Source organism: Centruroides sculpturatus, unplaced genomic scaffold (assembly GCF_000671375.1).
Source record: "Centruroides sculpturatus isolate CEXI.00-Female unplaced genomic scaffold, Cexi_2.0 scaffold234, whole genome shotgun sequence".
In the NCBI taxonomy this organism is placed as follows: domain Eukaryota; kingdom Metazoa; phylum Arthropoda; class Arachnida; order Scorpiones; family Buthidae; genus Centruroides; species Centruroides sculpturatus.
The window spans coordinates 656-17,538 of record NW_019384411.1 but is presented as its reverse complement, the minus strand read 5'-3'; the positions used below and the strand labels follow the sequence as shown (position 1 = coordinate 17,538).

Here is a 16,883-nt window from a genome sequence, read left to right as displayed (position 1 = left end):
TGGCTGAAGTATAGTATCTTTGTTAATTATTTGTCTGCCAATATAAATCACTCGAAATCGGTTTAAGAAAGAGTGTTTTATATTTACTCGTTTATTTTATCTAAAGATAATCATTTATTTTTAGAAATTATATTTTAGAAATTTCACCGATCCCATTGTTTTATATTTTTATTGATCAACAATTATAATAATCCTTTTATTTAATAAACTACATTTCAGTCATTGTATCAACCACCTTCTGATTATATACAAAAGATTTATCCTTTATTTATACATCAAATCTATGAATTTCATAAGTAAAATAAATAGCTGATATTACCTGTTTCACATATATTTTAATTATAAAAAATATTACTATCAATGAACACAGTTAATCTCTGCATAATTACAAATTTTGAATTCTTTAAAAACACCTCATTTATCTTTGAAATTATTTTTAGATAAATTTTAACTAACAGACATTTTTTAAAAATTCATGAAAAAATAATATATATTTTGTAAATCTTAATATGACATAATATAAACTGATATGTTCTTCACAATTCTATTTTAACTTAAGCTTTAGTAGAATTTTTTATTTTAGTATATAGCTATGTAAAAATATCAGTGTTTCATAAATTAAGGACAATTTTATATATTAGATAAAATCATCTTATAATTTTATTGATAGCAACTAAAGATTCACCTAAATATAAATTGTTTTATAAATAATTTATATAAACTAAAAAAAATTTAATCCAATTTTCTGATAAATGTTGAGTCAAATTGTGAGAGATATAATTTATAATACTATTTTTTTCAAAATAAGTACAAATGTTTCGTTATTTTAGTTTTAATGAAATTTCAAGTAAAAAAATATATTGCTGTAGGAATATTGCACATTTTGTTACAGATTAATAAACTTATAAAATACCTGGAGACTCTAATGTGTTTGTCGTCGAGGCTTGCACTACAGTTGCTTCTCCCGGACCCAATTTGTTGTTGGCCCAGAGGCGAAAAATGTAATCCATTCCCGGTTGCAGATTATATACAAGAAATTGACGCTGAAAGTATATACAACTTTTTTGATAATATAAGAAAATTATAGTTAATAAAATAACACAAACCAAAATGAAACATTAATTATATATTATTTATCATCATTACAAGGCCTGAATCAATGATCAAAATTCAATTCTCTCTCAAGTATAAAATATTCTTGCTATAAAAATGTATTTTGATTCTAAATGTACAGTATATACATGCTTTCAGTCTTTTTGTAAAGTTTTGGTCAAATATCCTTGTTAATATATATTATTGTTTTCCTAAAATATTTTCCAATCTATGGTTAATTATTGTAAGAGTGGGATTTAGACTTTACTTACAAAATGTAATTCTTTGCCAAAGAAAATATAGAAAAAATTTATATTAAGATTAATTAATTATGGTACTAGGGGCAAATCCACGGGGTGCAGAGGATGCTTACGCACTCCCTAAAATCCTAAGTAGAAAAGAGTTTCCATCATAGAACTACAAGGACATCGATATTGACATGAAGTGCACCCACTAAATGAAATTCCTTGATCTGCACCTGGGTACATAAAATATGATGAAAATTATTGAATTAAACCAAACCTAATGATGTTTAACTTTAATAATAACAACAATAATAATGATTTCTGATTTCAGAAAGTTAACCACTTTTTAAGAAGTCATACCAGACTTTTTATACTACAAAATTATTTGAAGTTTTAAATATGTAATTAATAACTAAAATGATTGATAATTTATTATATTTAAAAACTGTTTTTACTTTAAAAAATCTGTTATATATATTAATATAACAAAATTATATAACAAACATGAAGATATTGCACTTTATTAAATTAATACAGTCATAGTAGAAAAACGTTAAAGTCTTAATTAAGTTAATTGCAGTCAAATCAACCTTGATACTTGCAATACTTTAAATTTTCTCTAATACAGTGAAATTTAATTAAAATATTGATAAATATTCATCTAAATCAACTGTAATTATTATTGAATGTATAATTCTGTTTGTAATTCAGTAAATAAGAAATTTACTTAAATAATTCCATGTCAATTAACTAACTGATTCCATTGGATTTAATTAACAAAATTTATTGTTTAGGAATTCATTTATTCTAAAAACAAAAAAATATTTAATTTGTTTTTAGTCAGAATTTTAAACTACTTTGTCTAATTATATAAAAATGCACTTACTGCAATTGGACTAATGAGAATAGGAAATGGGATATGCCAAGCAGCAATTCTCTCATTGGAATGTAATGGACGGTACATCAGAGTAAAATGAGTTATTGGATAACCACCATCGTCTGAAACTCTCCAGCGGATGGTGGCTACAATTGTTGTTGGGTGAACGCTGACATCAACCAATTTGTCTGGAGGAGCTGCAAAAAAATTATTTAGAAACTGGTTAACCTTTAACATTATGTATAAATATACAATTACAAAAATATTAATTATTATTAAAATTGTTATTGTATTTTTACTTTTTCATGTACACGAAAAAGTAAAAATACAATAACAATTTTTATGAATGCTTTGAATGAAACTATCACCAAACTAGATAAATCATTAACTAAAAGTATAAAAATAAAATTACTGTTAAATTCATTCTGATTAAAAAATCAAAATATAAGTGAATTCAGTGAATAAGATACATCTTTATTTAGAAATTTTTGTTATAAATTAATTATAATCATTGTATGTTCAATGATGAATTTTTTTTTTTTTTAATCAATTCTCACTGTTCTAGTATGTCTTATATATTTTAATTAAAAGTATATTTATTTAATATTTTGCTGTGTATGAAGCAGTTTAAAGATAGAGCTGCTAATTATAAATATAATAAGTTGCATTTGGATATTTTTAATGAATGGGGCTCAGTAACCTATTTAAATATAGAGAGACTATTTTGTATTATACAAACAGTGTTATATGTGAGATACAATATACTTAAAAGAATGATAGCTCTGTGTTTAGATCATTGTAAATTCTGTTCCTCTTGTGTTAATTTTGGTGCTTTTCATTTAGCAACTGAATGTAAGGCTTTGACGTATGACAGATAAAAGTGTTTTGGTTCAGATTATTTATCAGTTCAATCATATAAGCAATTGTTACAAGATTATAATAAATATCACTGTATTTATAATTTTATTACTAAGATGAATGGCTAATGAAAACTAATTTGTTTAGTTTAAGATAAGATTCTGAAAAAAAAAATAACCACCAGGAGATGTCGATATAGTATATTATTGCATGTTTCAGTGTTTGAGAGTTGGCAGCATTTTTGGTTGGTTTGAAATTATTAATTATAATATGCTTTTGGGCATATTATAATTAATAATTTACTCATTTCTTTCAGGTAATTGTTTAATTTTCTTTGTATATAGTTTCTGTAGAATTTTTGTTAGCATTGACTATTTGCTTCCATTTTTGTGTGTATTTTTTTTCTTTTTTTGGATATAATTATTATTGTTGGTTTTGTTTGTTTATTGTCATAAATATTATATTGCTTTTTTCTTTTTTAACAGGCTTATTATTTTGTGCTGTACTGTTAATAATAATGTATTTTGTACTGGAATTGATATTGATAAGCATAATGACTTTTTTTGTTGTAATATGCCATATACAGAGTTCACCTTATATTATTAAATAAATAAAAATAAAATGAAACAATAGATTATTAAAGCAATGTATATCAATTACTAATATTTACTTTGTACATTTCTATTGATGATTGAAGATCAAAATTTCACTACCTTGATATTCACCCAGCTACAACATTTTTGGCCTTCTTCTAAGACCTACTTCAGGTGAAAAATTTTAAACAAATGAAGAAGGTCTTTAGAAGTAGACCAAAAATGTTCGTTTTTTTCTAAAAATAAGCTGGGTAAACATCAGGGTAGTGAATTTTTGTACATTATAGTATAGCCCAGTTTCTGGAAAAGTTTTATTTTAGTATTAATAGAAAATTCATTATAGTTGTAAGAAAAAATATATTCTTTTATATACAGACACTCACTGACTTGCATAAATTTTTCTGTCCCATGAAAATTCAAAAAATGCATAGAAATGTATTTTGCATATTACAAAAAAATTAAATGGCAAACCAACTGGATAACTCCATAACTGAGCCTAACAAAAGCCTAACTCCATAACTGCTTAAAAAAAGCACATAAAACATTCATTGTGTTTGTTCTGTAATAAAATTTGAATATATATAGTTGCTTGACCATCTGCTGTTGGTCAGTAGTTGTCCAGTATTTGGTATTCTTAATTGCACTTGTATTCTTGTTTTATTTTTGATTGTAAGACGTTTTTACTGGCATTTGTCTTAATTTTTTAATTGTACATTTCAAAGCACATACCCATCATTTTTCCAGTAAATGAAAATAAAACATTGAATTTATTCCATTCACACTATTTATCACACATTTCTTTTTGTTATACTCAAATTTAGGCAAGCATAATTACAAATGCTACATAAGCATTTATAATTCTGACTTTGCAGAACAAAATCCATATGTCAGTCAGGGAGTGGCTATATCTACTACATATAGTAATAGATATAGCCATTCTCTGATATAGATACCACTAGATACTAATTTCAATTTTATAGCCTAATTGGTTTCTGGAAAATTTATGAAGCAAACCAACATAATTTAAATTCACATCCTTTTGAACTATGTAAAACCAGAGATTGACAACAAACATAAGACACTTAAATGTGGAATTTCATGCAGTCATACTGAAAAATTTATATTAATTGTAAAAATAAGAATTACAAAGCAAGTGACTATAAAAGATTTAATTTACACAGTGAAATCTCAACTCATTGTTTTCATTGGAAGACCTAAAAAAACACCATGAATACAAAATATAGTCATATTTGTGCCTACAAGTATTTTATTTATTGAATCAAAAAGATATATGCCAATAATATTTTTCCACTGTCAAGTTCAATCTGCATTTTTCTTTTCTACTAACTGTAAACAGTTCAAACTGTTAGTTTCTAAACCACATTCCAAAAACAGAAACCACTATTACTATCACCAATGCATATTAAGATTTATGTGTGTAGTGTTTCACTTGCTTAAAAATAATCTGGAATTAATGTTTTCTTTAGTCTCCGGCCCCAATTAAAAATTATTTGTATGTATTTATATGCGAAATTATACCCCGACTTACGCAAATTCGACTTATGCGGTTACCGCTCGGTCCCACCTATCGCGTAAGTTCGGGGTATTACTGTATTAATAAACTTTTTACAACTTAAGTTTGCTTTCATTCATTATTAATACACAATTTTTGAATTTTTTTATTGTAACCCATGCCAACTATTACTTAATTAAATTCTACAATCTCACCATCATAGCAACAATGTTCTATATGCTGAAGATCAGTTCAGGCAATTCAAAAACATTTGAATGCATAATTTTTCTGATTCTGTTTGGTTTTTGTTTAAATGTTCTTCATTAAAGAATTAGCTTTTATTTTATTTTATTGTTTGGTATTCTATATTAATTATTAGTCCATGATTTGAGTATTTTAGTTATCTTACATCTTAAACAATGTATAATTCTGGGTAGATATATTTTCTATACAAAATATTGTTCAAAAACATGGCTTTAATTCAGACATTTGTTTCTGGCTAAGCAATATTCATTCATTAAGCAATTTGATGTTTTTTGTTATAGAATTACATATAAATTTTATCAAATTATAAAATGTAACAAAAAACAAATCTTACTTTGAATAATAACTCGAGTACTTAAATTCAGAGCATCAAAATCATTTTCAGCATGACAGGTATAATTTCCTTCATCCAATTTTTCCAAAGTGGTAAATACTAGAATTCCATTTTCTAACTCGCGTATTCTCCGCTTTAATTCAGAGGCCAGCTTCTGTCCATCTTTAAACCAGCTGAATTGTGGATTTGGAATGCCACTCACATTACAAGACAGTGTTAATTTTGATCCAAGATCAACTATAGTTGTAGCAGGAAGAGGTTGCAGTATTCTAATAGAAGCTAAAGAAAAAATAAATAAATTTAATATATATATTAACAAAATAAAATATGAATTTTATCATAATTTTAAAACAAATTAAAGAAAAAGAATCTGACAAATGTGATAATTACAATTCAATGCAATTTGACATTAATATTATTTTAGAAATTAGCATAGTATCTATCAATACAATAACTTACTTTATAAACAAATTATTTTTATAATTTATGCAAATCTTAATAAAATGATAATATACATCAATTTCTCAAAATGATATGGGTCAGCAAAAATCATAAACATATTTTGAAGAGTGTGATGCAATTTATTTCACTTAGAAAGTAGTTTATTTTTATAATAAAACTAGCTGCAAGGACCCGCTTCGCTGGGTTTTTATTTGTTCGTACATTTGTATGTAATATAGTTGTTTTTTATATATAAAAGACTGTTTTTCTAAGTAATCTAGAATCTAGCTGCAAGGACCCGCTTTGCTGGGTTTTTATTTGTGGGCAAAAAGTAACGATAGTGAAGTTTAAGATAATTACATTACAGTATAGCCAATCTTACCCGTTTTCACAGAATGCAAGAACTAGGTCCCCTGTTTCCAGACTAATTAGAGACCTGGTCCCGATTTTATTTCTGAACATCTCCTGTTCACGTCCAGTCAAACAAACTCTTTTCAACGTTTCTGGAACGTTTACAATCGTTCTATAATCGAACCAATATTCAAATTTTATGTTTGAATTCAAATTCGAATATTGTTCGAATTAAATTTGAACAAAACATTCGAAATAGAAAACCACTTTCAGCCCCATCTCTCCTGCACCCTTACAGCTATCCAGATGCAACCCCCATAGTGCATGAATGGAGACTTGGGGCTACTGCCACATACAAACAGCATTCATGTGAAATGTGTAGTTTTTGTGGAAAAGTGAAATATAGGGACACACACACGTCCATTTATATATATATATATATATATATAGATTATTTATGATCCAACAGTGAATCAAATTGATCTAGAATGAGTAAGGCCTGCGACTAACAAGGCCTGGAAAATGATTCCATTCCAGATGGTTCCTAGTTTGCAGTTTTCTTAATGAGTGGACTCTTCTATCTCTGGAATCATCTTTAAATAATCCAGTCATAATTCTACCGTTCAGAACCACTTCTCAAACCTTTTTGTCACCTCCATTAGATCTATGTGAGATTGCCCCTGCTTTTTTTATGTCAATTACTCCAAAACATACATTTAGATTGTCTCATGGCTGAGAGGAGTCTTTCCATGCTCTTTACCAACCGTCTTGTCCCCTCCAAGATGATCAGTGTCAGAAGCTTGATCCTTATTATCTATCTTATGGATTGAATTCTGTGATGGATTTTAGTTCAAATAAATAAACTGATTGGTTATTTTATCCCCTGACTCTTCCAACACCTGACAGATGGCTGTCCATACTTGAATGTCCATTGAAGTTTTGCAACACAAATGGTATGCTAGGATCACATAATTGTGATTGTTCATTTGGTAGACCACATAGTGAAATTTTTAATTTATAACTACATAAACTGTATTAGCTATTATTTATTCTTTACATCAGACTTGAAGAACAGAAACATTTCTCCATGTATAAATTTAAAATTGGGTAAATTCTCTAAATTCTTTTATCCAGTGATTCACTTTATACATAAAATTTTCTAAATTAATAAATTTTCACATTTAACAAATAAAATATATACAGGTACATTTTATTCTTTCCATAATACAAACATAATTTAATTCTAACTAGTGATGGAATGATACCAAAATTTTTCTCAATTCCGATACAATTCCAGATTTCAATTTTGATTCTTTTGAATATTTTCTAACGTTTATTTTAGTTTAGAAAATTTAACAATTTACATTATGAGCACAGTATATTCATTAATTAATAAACATTAAGCTTAAGAATGGAAATTGATTGAGAAATCTAAAATCAATCTTTAGAAAGACACTTGAAAATTCTCCATTTATATGTGGATATGCATGCTTTTATTGTGTATTATGAAAATAAATTTGTAATCTTATTTCAGATAAAGTTAATATTGCAACATTACCCTTAGAGAAATTACAACTTGGACTTCAAAGTCCAATATATTCGCAAAACACGGTTTCAAAAACAACATAGGAAATTACAACTTATTCCTTTTTACTCAAAGAACTATCCCATCATGTCAGTTAGGTTTGTAATCTTTGGAACATTGCACTGCTTCATTGGCCAATGTGATGACTACAGGGAAGGAGAAGTTGCTCTTCTCCTTCCCTGTAGTCATCACATATTTAACACTAACTTAGATTTGGCAAATGATGCAATGAACTAAACTAATATCATCATCATCACAAGTTAACCAATTTTTGAATTCATTCACTTGAACAATGAATGTCTACACTGATTCATCTTAAAAATCAATTTTTACTTAGAATCGCATGAATCAAATTTGAAAATTTAATGTATTACAGCAATTCTATGAATAACAAACTTTCATAATTATAATGAGAAAGTCCTTTTATCATTATAAATATACTAAATATTAAAAATAATTTTATATAATATTTATTCAATTAAAAAATAATTTTGTTTCTATTTTAAACTGAATTGCCAACCCCCAGCCTTGATTTGAAATTAGGTAGCCCTATAGTTCAATCAATGTTAACTCTCTTACTATTAAAATTCTTTTAAAAAGCAGGCAAATTTATAAAACAAACATTAATGAAATTACTAAAATCATTAAAACGAATTTAAATTTGATTATCTTTTGTGTGAGACAACACCAAAATAATTTGTATAGTTATGTTGCAGAAGAAAAAAAGAGTTACAATTAATTAAAAAAATTATAATTAAGGGTTCAAAAAATGAAAGCAAAAACCATTGGGTTACAACAAACTTGGGACAAAAAACACTTTTCTGTCAAAATTAAACATTTTAAATTTCAAATACAATGATAAAATAATAATAAAAATATTACCAATTATTATATTCATCATATGTTACAATAAAATTATTAACAGATTTAATAAGTCTTAATAATTGCAAAATTGTTAAATTATATCTAATTATTAAATTTTGATGATGTATTGATACAACTGAAGTCAATAAAATTAGGAATTATAGAACATATATCCCAGGACTAAGCAATTTTACTATTCAGGATTATAGATTCATATTTGAATAATACAATTCCATTAATAAAAAATGAAACAGCATCCTACTGTAATATAATTTAAAATATCAGTGTTTAATGCAAAATACCTAACACATTACAAGCCATACAATTGAATGCAATTTTTGCCAATTCTGAATAGATCAGACCTGACAGTGTGGGTCATGTAGATCAGTGGTTCTCAAAATATGGTCCATGGACCACCAGAGGTCTGCAGGCTAGTGCCAGGTGGTCTGTAGATGACCTGGTCATATTTCCAAAATGCAACTCTATGCTATTTAGCCAGAGAGAAAACATTTTCATGCATCTCTTGTTAGGTTACCATAAATAGGGTTTCTACTCAAATTTTTCTTTTAAATTCCTTGACTTTTCCTGACCAACTCTGTACAAATTCTCACGTCCCTTACAGTATGGCACATTGACAAAATAAAACAACATTTATCTTACTATGCATGTATGCTATCACTTTTCCAATTTTTTAGTTAGTTATTTTTTTCTAATCAACAGTTATATATTTTTTTATAATTGCCAAATTATTAAGACTAAAAATAAATTGTTTTATTGAATTAAAATAGTTTATCCTGTTATTAATCCACAACCATAAATTCAGATGGCTTTAAAGAAAAAAAGGCCATTATTTATTTATTATTCATTAACAAATCGTGTGTAACACATGTACAAAAGTGTATATTTGTTAAATTTATCCCTTAATAAATTTCCTGAACTTTATAAAATATTAATAAACAAGAAAGTAAATCAAAAATTATTTTGTTATGCAATCAAAATTATTAAAATGAAAAATGACAACATTTAAATTAAATTATTTATCATGTTTTGTAATTTGTAAAATTTTGGAGAAATTTCATATATGCTTGGGAATAATTTTAGGTCCTAAAAATATTCTGCACCCTTTTCATAAGTACAATAAAAAAAAAAAACATACATCCTGTGATCAAGAAATGTAATCCTCCGACATTTTTGATCAAGAAACAGCTGGTCAAATTCTAACATTCTAAGGCTACTTACCATCCACTTTCAGTTAACAACTCACTGCAGGTTATAGAACGTCTCAATACAACTTCTCTGGTAGCCAATGATACATGATGGTCTTTGACTTCAAATCAATGTATCCTTCTATAAAAATACCTTCTTGTTTTTGTGCAATAAGAGATTTCCTGTTTGCCAACATCGATGATGCACGAAAACATCACAATCGTATACTGGAACTTGTGCATCTTNAAATCAATGTATCCTTCTATAAAAATACCTTCTTGTTTTTGTGCAATAAGAGATTTCCTGTTTGCCAACATCGATGATGCACGAAAACATCACAATCGTATACTGGAACTTGTGCATCTTGTATATTATACATCATTCTTTGAATCTGAGAACAAAGTATACTTACAAGGAAGAGGCATACCGATGAGCAGTCCCACATCAGCAATACTTTGTGAACTAGTGATTCAAACAATTAGAAAACAACATTCTACCCAAATTCCAACACCTTATTATCTTTTATGCTACATATGTTGACAATATCTTCATCTTGTGGCAGATAAAACCAAACCTACATTAAAAGTGATTAATAATAACCCCCTGTGGATTATTCCTACAATTAGACCAGGAGAGTGAAACAATGGTAAACTTTTTGGACATTTCCATCTCTTGCAAATATGGCAAAGTTTGGACCAAAGTATACAGGAAACTATGTTTTCAACCCATTTTAATTCCACATAACTCTGTTGATTCGCTCCACATCAAATTGGCAGCCTTTAGATCCTTGATAAGAAGGACATATACACATTGTACTGTACCAGCATACATGACACTAAAACAGCTGAATTACGTCTTAAGGATTGCAGAACAACAGGTTATCCAATAGAAATGATAAGGAAGTTCATCACAACCTTTCAAGCAGCAAAATGTCAGGATGCATTGGTGGACCAGAAATGAAGAGTGGTTTTAACTTATGTATGCCTCTTAAAAAAAAAGGGATATAAGTTAAAACCACCTGAATGTCCTGATATTGTGCGTAAGCTGCCAGCGTCATGTTATTGAGATTTTTATCAATTGTATATTTGTGTTCTTTGAGCTGTTGTTGTAAGTTGCACATAGTGGCACCCACGTAGACCAGTTTTGATTCAAAACGTTGGTCGATTAACGGGATGGAGTAAATTTTCATGGCCGAATTACAGTTATACGGTTTTTTATCGTTCTTTAAAATTTCTAAATATTGTTGGGCTGCATCGATATACAACCTTGAGATTATTAGCTCTGGCTGCTTTCTTATGTATGCCTCTTAAAAAAAAGGGATATAAGAAAGCAGCCAAAGCTAATAATCTCAAGGTTGTATATCGATGCAGCCCAACGATATTCAGAAATTTTAAAGAATGATAAAAAACCGTATAACCGTAATTCGGCCATGAAAATTTACTCCATCCCGTTAATCGACCAACGTTTTAAATCAAAACTGGTCTACGTGGGTGCCACTATGTGCAACTTACAACAACAGCTCAAAGAACACAAATATACAATTGATAAAAATCTCAATAACATGACGCTGGCAGCTTACGCACAATATCAGGACATTCAGGTGCAATGGAACAGGCATCGATCATCAAACCAACATCGAATATACATACTATGAGATATCTGGAAAGATTGGAGACTTTCAAAGCGCACAAAAATACCGGTTACATCAACCATAGAGACGCGGATACCTTGGCTACTGCACGGCGGTCTTTTTACGAAAGTTAATTTTATTAATTAAGGAACATTTGTTTGTTTATTTTTATTTTTTATTGTTTATTTTATTTCTGTAGTTATTTATTTATTATTTGCAACTACAATTTCAGTTATTTATTTATGTATTTATTTTAGAATTCTGGTTATCGTTTATTTTTAAATTTATGTTCTATTTTCACATTCTACTTTATCGTAACTGAGGAAGATTGGTTAAATCTATCAAAAACGTTTTTATTTAGTAAATTTTCTTTGCTGGATTTTTAAAGGTGTGTTTTTTTATCATATTCTATTTATCCAGTAGTTACAAAATATACAAATATACTTTTCATAAGTTATATTACACCACATTACTTCTTGCTGCCTGCAGAAGACTACACTTAAGTCAAGAATATCGTCGGCAAAAAAATCAACAAGGCAGCCAAAGAGGCTAATTCCCCGACTTTTTCCAAACACTAACGAAAATTCCAGATTTTTCTCAACTTACTAGATGAGTAGGAACCCTGCAATAGAAAATATATCTCAAGCATGATCTATCATTCTCTAAGGTAATACAGTGGTACCTCAGGATACGAATGCCCCAGCATACGAAATTTTCAGGATACGACACGAAATTCAAACATATTTTTGCTCCACGATACGAACAAAAACTCACCATACGACGTTACATTAGTTCGCAGTGCCATTTTTTATTCACTCCTGTTCATTGGTCTCGGTCTGCGCATTTGCTTCGTCGTGGAAGGATCTCGCTCGATAAAGGAAATCTCGAGGTATTATCAGAAAGTGACTGATTTTATTGAAAAGAAACATCCCGAAAAGGTTCACACTGGCTGTATTGCTGCTCGGAGTAATGACATTTGCCTAAGTCATTTTAGAAACAGTTTAAAAAGTAGGCAAAGTCAATTTATAAACTGTTTCTAAAGTCTCTTTGGATAGTCTCTTTGGATAATCTCTTTGGATAGTCTCTTTGGAAAGTCTCTTTGGATAAATGTCTCTTTGGATAGATATTTTACCAAGCAACTTCTATCCAGTGAAAGCACTGGTGGAAGTGAAGGAAAGAAAGCAAAAAGCAGTGAATAAAAAATTTAAAAAATATATAAAACAACACTAATTTTTTTATCTTTTCTAAGTTATTTTAAAGTTATTGTTACATTATGTTATGTAAGTTAAGTTTTAGTATCATTTCCCTTCTCCCGCCACCAGTTTACACCTCCACCGTCGTCTATCCTCAAAGGGTAAAGTGCAAATAAAACTGCATTTTTTTTAAATCAATTATTATTCTATTATGGTTATTTATACATTTACAACTACAAAACGCATTTTTCAGTGTTTTCCTTACTACAGTTATTTTTATTTAATGTATTACTTGGCTTTAATTTGAGTATGTTTTTCGCATTGGAACGAATTATTTGGTTTTACATGTAATCGTATGGGAAAAGATGTTCACCTTACAACATTTTCACGATACGATCTCAGTTTCGGAACGGATTAATTTCGTATCCTGAGGTACCACCGTACTTACGAGATAAGAATGGGGCCACAGGCGGTCTGCAATTCATCTGCAATTTGTTTTAAGTGTCCACGAATCAATAACTTTGAGAATCACAAATCTAGATGAGTATTTGATCAAGCACAACACATTATACAAAACAGATTTTGTTGTCGGCTCACCTACTTAGTTGCCAATCACCTAAATATACTCAGAATCTGTTAGGTGCGACAGAAAACGAGAATGCCATCTAACTCGTTTTGTTAAATTGCATAAGTCAGGATTTTGACTCGAACGTAGTTCTCTTACGACAGTCAAGTTCTCGCCACACAACCATTTAATCGATTTAAAAATGAGAAAGCTTTAATTAAATTCATAAACCCATTAATTTTGTTGATGATTTCGCTTACAGAAATCAGACCATCAGCAAAGGTTTGGTAAGACTCCAAATGACCCACATTATCAAATTTATATATTGATAATAATTAGCATACTTGAAGATTTTGTCAAAATATTAATTAGTAGTTGTAGAATTTTTTGATGTGAAAACATCTTTATCAAAATTCATTTAAATTTCTTAAAACAAACTGAGCGATTGACCCTTTTTAACTTAATTAAAAAAGAGGTCAACCTCATAACCTAAATCCACGAAGAAAAATCAAATTAAATCTTTAGAAAATTAATTACTACTTAATATAATTAAAATAAAATTAACTAATAAACTTAAATGCTTATTTTATTCATTTTTTAACAGAATTCTTACCTTTCGCCGGATATAAATAAATAATTGTCAATAAATAAACAAGTGCATCGAACAGCTGACATTTATAAAATGTCATTTCCAAACCAACCGACTTCCGCCATCACAGTATCGATGCCCTCTGGAGGCGAATTATTAAACTGTTTTTTTTTTTTTTTAAAGAGGGTTTTAATTCTAAAAAGCTCTCTAAATCCGGTAAATTATGTTTATATCATCTCTCAAAATTAGAATAATGCATTTATAGTAAATTATAATTAATATTAAAGATTAAGAACAAAATTTTTTTTCACTTTTTTCATGATGACTCGGGATAATTTTTTCTTCAAATTTGAAGTTGAGACTATTAACAAATATATATTTTTTTCACTTTTGTACATATTTTATACGTTATTTATGGATGATATCCACGCGGTGAAATAAATAAGAATGAGTAAAATTTCTTATAAATTTTGGAATACTTTTAAATAATTTGGTAAAATTTCTTAATTAGTTTGATTTACCTATAATATAAAGAACGTGAAACAAAACCAAGAGAAATTTCATATAAACGAGAGAATATCATTGAAATTTATAAGCGAATAGCGAAGAGACGGTGAATGAGGGAGAAGCGGAACGTCAAATGGACCCACCAGTGGCCAAACGATCTTCGTTCCCGAACACTGGGAGTTCGGACGTGGCGTTTTCTCAACGTCTGAAACGCCTAACTACGGGCCAGTTTCCCTTAAAAAATTCTCCCGGAAGGCATCCCCCTAGGCAGATCGCCCAAGTGTTGCGTTGCCGTAACTAACTAAACAAACAAACAAACAAACAAACAAACAAACAAACACGGAACGTCGAATGATTTGAAAATTATCTTGCTAAGGTTAACGAAAATTCTTGAAATCCATTTACTGTCTACGATTATCCTTATTAATTAATAATTAAAATATTTTCGAATGAAATTAACAGGAGAGAGCAATTTTCGATTGTAATTTATGAAGGGCACACCATTTCAGGAGAATTTCCTTTCAAACGATAAAAAAAAGCACTAAATATTATTAACGCGTGGAGAAAAGAGCAAAATATATGATAATTATTTTGTTTATAGAGTGGGAAATCAACACAAGAATATGTTACGTGAAGAAAACAGGTGGTCAGAGCAGTCGAAAGGGAAGAGCTGGAAATTTTTCCCCGGGCTCAAAGTAAACTTAATAAGGGACCCATAGTGTTTCTAATATCTATAAATTAATGTTATGTTTATAAACAAAAAATAAAACATTTAAGACTGCTATTTATTAATAAAGAAATGTTCTACGTATTTCATTTGTTCACGAAAAGATAAAAGGAGACATCTCAACGCCCGGTTCCCTTACCAACTTTCGACGGCGCTGGTAATGCTATCAAAAACTCCCATAGTGTGTCTATCTACGAAGACTTGTTGATACGAAACTCTACAAAGGCACTCCTAAGTAGGAAACATTGTCTATAATTGCGATTTTGCTTTTTCGGCTCTATAAACAGGGGGAAAGTATGGCGCTCGGTCAAAAATTGATCTCCCAAGATTTTTACATTTTTGGACTCGGGATCTTGAAACGTTAAGAAATGCAAAACGAAAAAAAAATCGTTTTCTGCATGCATGGATCTTAGTGTATTTGGGGTATGATTCTGTTCACGCTCTGAAGCGACGTCCGGATGGCCCAGCGATCAAAGTGACAGCCTACCGCTCTGAGGAACCCAGGATCGCATCCGGACGGGTCGAAAAATCCCCAGGAATTTTTCGGAGGGATAGTCTGTCCGGATATGTCGTCCCCCACCGCCCGGCCGCCCCATTGTGGGTCTGACCGAACCCTTAATGGGCTTGCTAAATGAGGCCCTCTTAGCGCCCATAGGGCGGAAAGTTAAGAAACCCTCTTTGAAGCCTAATAACTCCTGTGCATTTTGTCGAAAATTTTTCTGGGAGGTTGTGTATTAGGGGATTGATGCTACTAAATTTTGATGGTTAAAAGGTCGACGGGGTGGAAAGATAAAAGGGGGTCGTATGTCATATCTCAATTGCGGTCGGACTTAATGATGATTTTACTCGTTATTAGCATTTACAATTTTTTTAAAAACCCATCCCTACCCTCAAAATTAAGTTTTTTATATTTTCAATTATTATAAAACGGCAAAAAGTTTTTAAATAAAATATGACAACAGATGGGTGCCACCAAATGTTGCAGGAAAAGTTAAACAACTCGCTGCTAGTTTTTAATTTACCATTTTAGATAATTAAATTAATTGTTCATTTTTCTTCACTGATTCATTTATCAAAATATTTATATTCTACTAGCCATCTTCCAGGAAAAGAAATTTTTTTTGAAATTAAATTAATTGGTTTTTGCATCTTTTTCATTGCAACCTCAAGAAGCACAAGAAGTAACCTCATACAATCAATCACGTTTATGGGCTGCAAGACGAAAAACAAAACAAAAAAAAAAAACAGCGACGAATTGCTCCTTTATGCTTATCGTCTCCTCCCTGGTTCATTTGGAGATTTCAGCCTTAATATGCTTTTTCTCCGACGAATTGCTCAACTTTCCCGGCAACATTTCAAATTTTGGTGGCACCATCTGTTATCATATTTTATTTTAAAAAACTTATATTTTTAAATTAAAAGTTTAATTTTGACGTAGGGATGAATTTT

At 29.5% G+C, this 16,883-nt stretch overlaps 1 protein-coding gene across 1 annotated transcript; it reads right to left on the bottom strand.

The window, feature by feature from the left end:
* Window positions 1–831: 831 nt before the first annotated feature.
* Window positions 832–14,338, bottom strand: LOC111619008 (Down syndrome cell adhesion molecule homolog). The gene is made up of 4 exons (XM_023360639.1): window positions 14,225–14,338; window positions 5,777–6,055; window positions 2,224–2,411; window positions 832–1,043 (listed from the first exon to the last, which is right to left on the bottom strand). Exons 1-4 carry the CDS (start codon window positions 14,298–14,300, stop codon window positions 903–905), a joined length of 684 nt encoding a protein of 227 aa, XP_023216407.1. The 5' UTR covers window positions 14,301–14,338; the 3' UTR covers window positions 832–902.
* Window positions 14,339–16,883: the final 2,545 nt, after the last annotated feature.

What these genes read in the sequence shown, in the direction of transcription:
- LOC111619008 (XM_023360639.1), bottom strand. Translation starts at nt 14,300, where the DNA reads ATGACATTTTATAAATGTCAGCTGTTCGATGCACTTGTTTATTTATTG. An exon ending in TTATTTATATCCGGCGAAAG is followed by an intron (nt 6,056 to 14,224) that starts GTAAGAATTCTG and finishes TTTTTTCTTTAG; the next exon opens with CTTCTATTAGAATACTGCAA. An exon ending in TACTCGAGTTATTATTCAAA is followed by an intron (nt 2,412 to 5,776) that starts GTAAGATTTGTT and finishes ATTTTTTTGCAG; the next exon opens with CTCCTCCAGACAAATTGGTT.